This window comes from Pongo pygmaeus, chromosome 9, assembly GCF_028885625.2.
Source record: "Pongo pygmaeus isolate AG05252 chromosome 9, NHGRI_mPonPyg2-v2.0_pri, whole genome shotgun sequence".
Lineage (NCBI taxonomy): Eukaryota > Metazoa > Chordata > Mammalia > Primates > Hominidae > Pongo > Pongo pygmaeus.
Window position 1 is genome coordinate 33,554,912 of NC_072382.2, and position 11,578 is coordinate 33,566,489.

The 11,578-nt window shown below is 36.3% G+C and overlaps 1 protein-coding gene across 6 annotated transcripts in view; it reads left to right on the forward strand.

Moving 5' to 3' along the window:
* FBXO3 (F-box protein 3) overlaps positions 1–11,578 on the forward strand; it is a 33,624-nt gene that overhangs the window by 16,132 nt on the left and 5,914 nt on the right. For all 6 annotated transcript variants that reach the window (XM_054438977.2, XM_054438978.2, XM_054438980.2 and 3 more), the window contains exons 5-10: positions 2,458–2,662; positions 3,934–3,979; positions 6,805–6,889; positions 7,772–7,894; positions 9,536–9,651; positions 11,127–11,317. In XM_054438977.2, the coding sequence (XP_054294952.1) occupies positions 2,458–2,662; positions 3,934–3,979; positions 6,805–6,889; positions 7,772–7,894; positions 9,536–9,651; positions 11,127–11,317 (766 nt within the window). The remainder of the gene's footprint in view (positions 1–2,457; positions 2,663–3,933; positions 3,980–6,804; positions 6,890–7,771; positions 7,895–9,535; positions 9,652–11,126; positions 11,318–11,578) is intronic.

Sequence of the window (11,578 nt, forward strand, 5' to 3'; positions counted from 1 at the left end):
AAAGTAAATAAATTGTATTTGTAGTTACCCTTAACAAATTAAAGAAGCATGGGAATTCCCTCTTTCTCCTTTATAGCAATCCGTAAGACAAAATCTATAGCTTGAATTAGATTTTACCAAAATAAATATATCTCATAAAAACACAATTTTTATCAATATATTTGTATAGTTAAAATGAAGTCTGGTATGGGATGGGGGTTGGGACATACAGTAAAGTTATGTGCAATATATTTTAACCAAATTCTTCAGAACTCTTGAAATGTGTATCTTATTACAGGCCAGGCAAATTATTTTGGGAGCTTGATGCAAATTCTACCTACTATACATGTAAAGAGCAATCATTTGTCCAGAGCTGCATACACTACACTAAAGAAAATTGTTTTGTCATATTCAACACAGTGTATATAATTGAATGGCCTGTTTAAAATTTAATTCTAAAGAATGAAGTATTTATTGTGGAAATTTTTTTATTTTTTTGAGACAGAGTCTTGCTCAGTCCCCAAGCCTGGAGTGTAGTAGCTTGATCTCAGCTCACTGCAGCCTTGACTCCCCTGGCTCAAGCAATCCTGCCACCTCAGCTGTCCCAGTACCTAGAAGTACAGGCGCACCACCATGCCCGGCTACTTTTTTGTATTTTTTGTAGAGATGGGGTCTTGTCATGTTGCCCAGGCTGGTCTTGAATTCCTGGGCTCAAACAATTCCTGCCTCAGCCTCCAAAAGTGCTGGGATTACAGATGCAAACCACTGCACCCAGCCTTTTTTTTTTTTAAGAGATGGTGTCTTGCTGTGTTGCCAGGCTAGTGGTATTTAACTCCTGGGCTCAAGCAATCCTCTTGCGTCTGCCTCCCAAGTAGCTGGGGCTACAGGCATATACCACTGTACCTGGCTCAGCTTTTTTTTTTTTTTTAAAGATTTGTTTTATAAACTTTTATTATTTTAAATTATTATTATTATTATTATTATTTTTAGAGATGGGGTCTTACTATATTGCCCAGGCTGGTCTTGAACTCCTAGGCTCAAGGGATCCTCCTGCCTCAGCCTTCCAGCCGCCATATCCACCTTACATTGTGGAACTTTTGGGTAAAAGTAGACCATGCAGTAGTCATCAAAACTCACCCACAGTTTTAGAAGGCATATGCTTTGAATGGGTCTACTCCTTTTGTACTTTTATGAAAGTAAGCTATTTCAGAGCCATTGTGCTTGTGAAATGCTAATAAGAATTTAAGGAGAACTTTGCACTGTTCTTATTGGAACCTGGTGTTCCTTTGTATGTGAAGAATCATGTGAGGCTCTGTTACAATTTCAGATAAGGGTTGAATGAATACAGGGAATCCCAGAGGTGATCACATTGAGATTACAAGGTAGTATTCAGAAGTCAAATATTGGGGGCAGGGCGTGGTCGCTCATGCCTGAAACTAGCTCTTTGGGATGCCAAGGCAGGAGGACTCCTGAAGTCAGGAGTTCAAGACCAACCTGGGTAGCATAGCAAGATCCTGCCTGTCTCTATAAAAAATTAAGTTAAAAACAATTTGCCAGACTTGGTAGCATGCACCTATAGCTCCAGCTACTCAGGAGCTGTGGATCTCTTGAGCCCAGGAGTTTGAGGCTGCAGTAAGCACTGCACTCCAGCCTGGGTGACAGAACAAGATCCTGTCTCAAAAAAAAAGAAATCAAATACTAGGCATGGGTCAGACATAGAAGTCAGTTAGGACTAGATGACCCTAAATTATTGGCTATTTTTTCCTATTGAACTGAAACTTGACAAAGCTGAAAAACTGTCAGATTTTAAGAGCAAACAGGAGAGAACTTTGTTAGAAGAGTTGCCCAGAACCGATATGACCAATAGGTCATAAATTGCAACACAGGGATTTTTATCTATACATGGCTCAAGCATTGAGACTTAGGAATCTCATCAAGGAATACCTTGATACCTGTATTGCTATATATATATTTAATAAATATTTATTGCTATATATATATTTAATCTATACCCCAGGCATCCAAGTTTCTGAAAATTTGGACAAGGTTTAAGCTGCTTTACATTTATACTGTCTGGTTGCATAGGGTAAGCTAAAGGTTGTATCAAGATAACGGCGTCAGAGAATTTACTTCTTTAAACATTAAATTGGCCATACATACATGGCTAGCAAAACACCAGCAAATCAATATATCATGGCAAGATAGATTCTTGAAAACAATAAAACTGTATTTCTTTTTAAAACATTGCCATTTAGACATTTAATTAATTTTCAATTTAAATCAGAATCTTTTTTCCAATCAAAAGAGTTTGAATTAAATATTTAGAAATTATAGTGCTTTGGTTATTCCTGATTTAGAATTGTCATGTTAATTAGTACTTATAAAGTTGTGAGTGGGAAATTATTATTCATCAGAAAGATGAAGCACAGCTCTTTGGCACTGCCGTGTATTTCATGTTTGAGTCTGTATGCTCCTCAGGTTATTGGGAAGCATGGCACTGTCTAATCACTATCGTTCTGAAGATTTGTTAGACGTCGATACAGCTGCCGGAGGATTCCAGCAGAGACAGGGACTGAAATACTGTCTCCCTTTAACTTTTTGCATACATACTGGTTTGAGTCAGTACATAGCAGTGGAAGCTGCAGAGGGCCGAAACAAAAATGAAGTTTTCTACCAATGTCCAGTAAGTAGAACGTGTGTTTAAATATGGCATTAAGATGTGTTCTGATGGTTGTATAAATGCATGCATTAGGTATTTTCAGGATTGTAGAATGGGTATAGAATATTATGCATTTTAGTTATAGACCTCTCTAACTAGAGTTAATATTCTGACATAATGGCATGGAACCCAAGAGAAAACTTGACAGTTGAACATAAAAAACTAGTGTATATACAGAGGAAAAGCTGCGATTTGTCTTAAGGTATTTTAAGGAAAATTAATGAGGAGCTTTTTGTTGAAGTAATTAATTGTAATATGTGTTTCAGACTTTCCAAAAATTTAGTCTTTGAACATCCTTTGATTCATGCTTTGAGTGCAGTAGAAACTTTTAAAACTTTGTTCAGTGGGTATTTGATGTATCGAAAAATGTAGTTCTTTTTTAGGAGACTTTTATTGTTTTAATGTAACCACAGAACATATGGTATTGGTTTCAGTTAATAAAAATGAAAAAATAATTTTCAGTTATCAGTAATTTCTCAGTTACACAACCTCTGCCTTCATTTTTGCCTAGATATGAACTTTTTACTTAAAAAAGGAATTTAAAATAGAAAATTCTAAATTTTGGCTGGGTGTGGTGGCTCATGCCTGTGATCTCAGCACTTTGGGAGGCTGAGGCGGGTGGATCAACTGAGATCAGGAGTTTGAGACCAGCCTGGCCATCATGGCGAAACCCCACCTCTACTGAAAAAAAACACAGAAAAATTAGCCAGGTGTGGTGGCACACGCCTTAGTCCCAGCTACCTGGGGAGGCTGAGGCAGGAGAATTGCTTGAGTCTGGGAGGTGGAGGTCATAGTGAGCTGAGATCGAGCCACTGCACTCCAGCCTGGGCAACAGAGCAAGGCTCCCTCTCAAAAAAAAAAAAAAGAAAATGCTTTTCATAGTTGAGACATGTGACTCTATATAACATTTTACGTATTTAAAGAGCTTTTATAGCTTTTAACTTTTTAAAGCATTTTCATACTTTTTATCTCATTTTTTTACTTGATGTCTCCGTAAGGTTGTAGGATGGTAGCTTGGTCTCTCCATTTACTGAAAGAAGTGAGTAACCTAGAACTGCTCAGATCTCTTGACTCTGATTCAGAACCCTTTCTTCTAGGATAACAAGCCATATATCTTCTTATCTCAACTTTATTTTTATCTGTTTTGCCTCGTCTCCAGGGAAAGATACAGATAATGAACAATGAAAAATTAAGTAAAATATGTTTTTATCGATTGCATTCTTTTTCTCACCTAGGACCAAATGGCTCGAAATCCAGCTGCTATTGACATGTTTATTATAGGTAGGAAAGAAAAAAGTCTTTTTTCCCCCTTCTTCTTCTTCCTGGATATAATAAAAAAATTAAAATGGTAAAAACTTTTTCAGCTACTTTAGCAGCTGGCAGTTTCATACTTGGATGTCTTTAAGGTTTGCTGGTTTATAAAGTACCTCATCTAGGTTTTCATTAGAACCGTTTTTGTATTGAATATTTTTAATTTTGAAAAAAGCCAATCCATATACAATCTCATGCTCTGAGGACTCTTCTATAAGGCAATGAAATACGTAGAATTGCTGTGAATGTGTATATATTTTTCTTAACATGCACATGTATTATTCATTATATTCATGTATAATTGGAGATACAGATATATAAAGCAACTTTAAACTTTTTCTCTTTTGGTGCTAATGCAGTAGCATTAAGATACTAAGTCACATTAGAGACCTCCAAAGCAACAGTCTTTAGGGACTAATAATAAACTCTATGCCTCATAAACTCCTTGGTACAACTAGTTTTTCTTGGCCTTAAAAGAGTATTTCTTATAGGTTTTGAGAACCCTTCAATTTGTAAGTAACTACAGCTCACCCCTTTGCTATTTATCCCATCTTGTCTTGTTTGGATTTTGATCATCCAGAGAAGATTCCTCCAGACTGTCCATTCTGCTTTTTAAGGGTACTGACTGACATATATTAAACATCTCCATATGTGAATAGTAAAGAGTCCTTGTAGACTGAGGCATTTATATTCACTTCTGTCTTCTCATTGGATCTTTGAACATTGTATGAGTCTCTATTTGTTCCATACTATGGCACATTCCACATTCATGGTGTACTTCACAATATCAAGATCTCACCCTTACCTAGTAAGTTATAAAAAGCTTTTAAATGTAGGTCCTGGCTTTCAGCTCACTCTGACTCATGTGGTCTCTGGTTTCTAAGTTAAGCACCCTCTGGAGGTTTTTCCTGTGCTCATTGCCCTCGTTGGTATTTTTGCATAGCACACCCTTTCAGAGATTACCATAGTGGCTGTGGTCCAGCAGTGCTACTCAGTTTATAAATGGAAGGCAGCTGAGTGCTAAGGTAAGCTGCTGCCCAACCTCTGTGAGTTCCTTACTCTTAGTTTGGTGCTCATCTGACATGGTATGTAGAACCTCACCACTCCAGCAGAATGCTAAGGTATAATAATACTATGCCAGTAGCTGGGATTTCTCTTAAAATGGGACAGCAAAGCAAAAGATTGAGAGACACTGAGAAGAGATGAGGTGGGAAGTTAATGCAGGGAGGAAGGACTAAAAAGGAGCTTCCTTTCAGCTGCCTTGATAAAGCTCCAGAACCATCAGAGAGACCCCAACACATGGGCTCACTTTAAAAGGTAAATTACCTTAGAACATATAAATTGCATCTTGATTCAACTAAGTTTGCTTAGACTGGTAACACACAAAATGGCATATCCTGGTGTTCAGTGTACTATTAATAGGTATTTAAGAAAACTGGAATCTGTCAGATAAGTTTAGTAGTGAATGTGGCCTAGTCTGTCCTCATCTTAAAGAATACACTCTGGTATGTATTGTAATAAAATAAGGTAGATTAAAATACACCATGCCAATTTTTTTTATGCAAACCACAAATTTGTTTTTACTTATATAACTTTTTTCCACAAAATACACATATATATGATTTTTAAAAACTCTTTCAGAGAAAGTACTAGTGCTAAAACGTAAAATTATACCTTCTATGAGTTTTAATGACATTATTTATATAGCTTCTTAATATCTTACTCAAAGTAGGTACATGATCAGTGAGCCTTGAATACAATAGTGTTTAATAAATAATGGGTCAGAATGGGTCATTAATAGATATTGAGGAAAGAGCCAACTATTATAGTTTGCCTTCTCTCAGTTGATGCCTTTTAAAAGTTTAAAGCCTTGTACCCTTAGATGTAAGCCAAATTGTATCTTCTATCATTCCCTAAATAGAATAATTAGTAAACACTATAAATTTAGCATCTGACATTCAGTGTGACAGAGTGTAGAAACTGGGTTACAAAGAAATTCATTGTTGAACAACATTAATTAAAAGACTAATATATTCTAGGCACTGAGATGTATTAACAGTAAATAATGGGGGGTCTGACAGAGTTATGTTAAATATTACCTAGAAGGGGTAAACATTATTAATTCATGTAAATACTTGTTATAATCCAATCATTAGATCACAGATATATGGTCTGGACTAGACTGTTCCAGTAATCCTTTTCTGCTTTGAGCTGGTCACTAAGAATATGGAGGACCGCTGTGCAATTAAATCTATAGTAGTGTGCAACTAGACCACTTTGGGATTGGCCCGATGCACAGAACCCCACAATGCCATGTCGCTGGTAGATGTCCAGACTGAGCCTGGCTTCTGCCAAAATTTTGTGCTTGAGTCAGGATGTACCTGGACCAGGGACGTCTGAGAATAGGTGCTGATATTTTTCTTGTAGTTTCTTCCTAGACATAGCTGTATTTCCTTTGTTCTATATGTTCAATAAATTACAGACAGAAGGCTCTTCATTCTTGTACCAGAATGAATTAAAGTTTACAATTTGATTAATTATAAGCGTAAAAAAATAGTTTGAAGGTCATTGGAGGATTCTCTAACAATAGTTGGGGGGATGAAGAGGGGGAGAATCCCAAGGAAATAAGGTGGATAGAATTGAGAATAGAAATTGATCTTATAAATGATTAGTACAATTATATCTATAAACGTTTCTAGTTTTGGTATCACATTCTAAAGCATAGAGGAATTACAATTGTTTCTTGTAAAGAACTATTTGTTCTTTTCTTTTTTTCTCCCTTTCCTGGTTTATAGGTGCTACTTTTACTGACTGGTTTACCTCTTATGTCAAAAATGTTGTATCAGGTGGCTTCCCCATCATCAGAGACCAAATTTTCAGGTATTTTATTTGGGTCTTTTTGGATTGAAATGATTGTAAATCAGAGAAAAATGATAAGTCACAGATCATGAAATGAAGTTTCCCAAGAAGGTTGATAATAGAACCTCTCTATTGAGGTTTATAATAGAAGATTGTCTTCAGTCTCACTATTTTATTCTCACTTTAAAGCCAAACATCTAAATGCTTAGACAACTGGTATTTTTCCTATCCAGAAGAATCAAGAAAAAGCTGATTTTGATTTAGAAACTATGGGTTAATAGTATCTATATAATTTGTTTTTGAAAAAAACCAAAAAGTTATTTGGCAACTGATAGATTTATTATGAATAGCAAGTCAGTAAGTGTTAATTCCTGGCAAATATTTATTATCTCTAAATGGAACATTCAGGTAGGGAGTATTGGAGGTAACATTCAGGTAGGGAGTATTGGAGGTAATACTGGTTCATAATAGCCTGGTTGGCAGAAATGATGGATTGATTATACATTAGAGGCTTCCGAGAACAGCATACTTGCACATTTGTATTGTCAGAGCCATCATTTAGCATTGGACATCATGTAGCTGGGTTTTCAGATGTCCCAAAAGTTTCCTTAGCCCTGGAAACTGAATAAGCTCATTTTTGTTTCCAAGCTAATTACCAATCCATTATTTGAACCACTGATCATTGAACCTTGATTGCTGTCATTACTGATCCAGAGTCACCAAGGTTTTGTAGTTTGTTTCTAGTTTCCTTCTAAGTTTAATAGGACTATACCCAAATATTATTTAACTTTTCCGGGTCTGAAATACGATTTAAATTTTTCATCCTAAAGTATAACCTATTTTGCATTGTATCTTTTAAATCCTGTAGTTGATTTTAAAATGTTTAATTTTTAAATTACTTAGATATGTTCACGATCCAGAGTGTGTAGCAACAACTGGGGATATTACTGTGTCAGTTTCCACATCGTTTCTGCCAGAACTTAGCTCTGTACATCCACCCCACTATTTCTTCACATACCGAATCAGGTGAGAATTTTAAATGGGGTCGCCTTTCAGTTAATGGTGGGATATATCCAATGGACATGTTGCTATTGTCCCATTTGACATGATATGTAAGACACATTTTGAAAGAACTTGCTAAAGTTTGGAGGAAGGTGGATACATTTTCTACAAGATAGTGTTCATGGAGGACTTTGACTTCATATTAACCTCTAAGTTAAGTTATTTCTTGAAAATATACTGGGTATTAAGTATTGTGCCAGATACTGTGGAAATGGACCACTAAGTTGTAGTCGTCATTAAAGCTCTAAGTTGTAATGCATTCTAGAAGCTGTCAAATTGCCATAATAAAGTCATGCATTTTAAATTTCATCTGGCCTATTTATATTCAATTAAAAAATCGAATAAATGTGTAATTGAGTGCTTCATGGATGTCAGGCATAGTGTTAGACATTGAATTTTATTAAATAAGTAGCAAATATTTTAAATTTACGTTAGTTAGAAGTATTCTGTGCTATGACACAAAGATAACTCATTGCCCTAAGGGATTAAGGATACTGTGTTTTAAAATATATTTTTATATATTTTATGTTATATATAAGTATATTTTAAAATACACATACATGCATATATGCATACAGGAAGTATTTTAGTAAAATATAACTACCAGGAAGCATCCTAGGATTTCCATACTGTATGCAGCCTTTGCTATATCCAAGTACACATGTATAGATACTTGTTGTTTACTTGTTTGATTTAGATCCTGCCTAGGATTGAGATGTGCTCAAAATAAAAATACCAACACATACTTATAGGGTACTCAAAGTGAAAATAAGAGACACCAGATTCCTAGGGAAAGGGGAAAGTGATAGCATTGGGAAACAGAGTCAAAGTGTAATCCCAGGCAGGACGTGGTGGCCCATGCCTATAATCGCAGCACTTTGGGAGGCCAAGGTGGGAGGATTGCTTGAGCTTGGGAGTTCAAGACCAGCCTGGACAACATAGTGAGACCTTGTCTCCACAAAAATTTAAAAAAAAATTAGCCAGGTGTGGTGGCACATGCCTGTAGTCCCCAGCTACTAGAGGAGCTGAGGCAAAAGGATGGCTTCAGACTAGGAGGTCAAGGCTGCAGTGAGCTCACGATTATGCTAGTGCACTCCAGCCTGGGTGGCAGAGTGAGACCCTGTCTCAAAAAAAAAGTGTAATCCCAGTAACTGGTGACATCTTGCCTTAAACTGTCTAGAAACTAATGGAAAAAAGGAAAATGGGTTTGTATAGTCTTATGCAGTTAAAGAGAGACTTTCAGTTCTCTGGAGGTTTTTCATGGCACTATATTCTAGAAAGCATTTGCCAAATTGATCTTTATTTGAACAGCAAAAGATTGTTGTCACCATTATGTTGCACATTTTATGTTGCCCTTTCTGTTGCTGATCCACACTGACAGTCAAATGCATAAGTTGAGTGAAAGCATTTTTGTAGGGGGATCAAGTTAATGAAGCCAGTATCTTTGAGAACTTAGAAAAATAGATGGCTAACATGGACTTTGGGTTGGGTTTCTTAATTTTTTGGAAATTTTTCTTCATAGTATTAGCCTGAATACTGTATCTCTTAAACCAAAGAAACAAAGAAGCCAGATTTTTGTCTCTACCACCCCATTCCCTTCTCTAGGATTGAAATGTCAAAAGATGCACTTCCTGAGAAGGCCTGTCAGTTGGACAGTCGCTATTGGAGAATAACAAATGCTAAGGGTGACGTGGAAGAAGTTCAAGGACCTGGAGTAGTTGGTATGGAACCCAAGATTTAGGTTTATACATTAATTCCTTAGAAGAAATGTTAGACTTTGCGTCATAAATATAACGTATAAAGGTCATTATCCTATTAATGTAATCCCTTAAGCATTAACTTTTCTGAAATAATAGCACACTCAATTATTCAGGGATTGATTTCCCTTTTTGTGGATCACCTGGGGTCCTTTGCTTTTCCTTCTTTTATTTTTTTTTTAACTGGTTCATTATTCATTATATTTTGTGGGTTAGAACACATAGGGCAGAAAGGGGGAAATGAATTTTGTATTGGTCATGTTTTTTGAAGTTTGGGGGGAAATGTTAAAATTAATGGCATGAATTTTTATTGTTTGTGGATTTCAGTCACTTTAGTTCTTGTTACCATTGTCATTTGGCTTTCTTAAAGATTATGATTATCTGAAGTCTCTGAGCCCTCAGATTCTTCAGGTTTGAATATATGCTCCAGGAAAATAACATATTTATGCTATGTACTTCTGTTATCAGTCCTAAGCATATACAGAATTCAGTTTAAGGTTTTCTAAATTCATTGCCATGAATAGATCTACATGTTTACTTAACAAATTTTTTTCGTGGGCTTGAGTCCAGGAATTTTTTCTGGATCTAGTGCTAAGAGAGAGGCTTTATTAAAGCCACAGTTCTTTTTCTGCCATTTGGTCCAGTGGTATAAGGACTCTCCCTTGTGAGTGCCATTTGTCTGGTCTGAATGCTTAGGATGCATCTTCACAATTTTATGTTTTTGTTTCTTGCTACTTTAAAAATATCTAGATTACCTTATCTCTGTTTGAACTGGTGTCTGTGATGCTTTTTATTACTCATGTCTTAAAGGTTGTGTCTTCAATGCCTCAAAGCTTTTTGAAAAAGAAACATGCTTGTTCTGTTTTGTTTTTTTTTTTTTAACTAGATACTTCCCACTTTCTACATTGTAGGGAATTTGAGGAATATATTTAAAAAATGTTGAGAGGGCTAGGCGCAGTGGCTCACGCCTGATACCCCAGAACTTTGGGAGGCCAAGGTGGGCGGATCACCTGAGGTCAGGAGTTTGAGACCAGCCTGGCCAGCGTGGCAAAACCCTGCCTCTACTAAAAATACAAAAATGAGCCGGGCATCGTGGCAGGCACTTGTAATCCCAGTTACTCAGGAGGCTGAGGTGGGAGAATAGCTTGAGCCCGGGAGGTGGAGTTTGCAGTGAGCTGAGATCACACCACTGCACTCCAGCCTGGGCAACAGAGCAAGACTCTGTCTCAAAAAAAAAAAAAAAAAGTCAAGAGGAATAAAATACCTACTCATTGTCCTATCACTGTTAACATTTTGTTACATTTTCTTTCGGAATTTTTTTTTCTAACTGTGCATTTACTATTATATAGTTTACATAATGCCATGGAGACCATACCTTATTTATTGTAATAAAGAAATGAATTTTATACTTTGGTTTATTGTTACTGTTTTCCCTGCAGGTGAATTTCCAATCATCAGCCCAGGTCGGGTATATGAATACACAAGCTGTACCACATTCTCTACAACATCAGGATACATGGAAGGATATTATACCTTCCATTTTCTTTACTTTAAAGACAAGATCTTTAATGTTGCCATTCCCCGATTCCATATGGCATGTCCAACATTCAGGGTGTCTATAGCCCGATTGGTAAGTTAAATTTTCCTCTAGTGCTGATTTACATGACTTTGTAGGGTTAACACTGCAGATAAGGCAGGCAAGTAGTTTATAAATAGTGTTCCAGAGAACCCTAGAGATTTTGAGGAAGTATCTTGGGGGTCATGTGAATTTGTTGAGAGAAATGGACAAGTAAATGAGGCTCCATAGTCTCTAACCAGAGAATTTCTGCTGTTTTAAAGATTCAACTTGTTTTTCACTGTTGAGTGGCCTAAATGTAGATTATGAGAAATA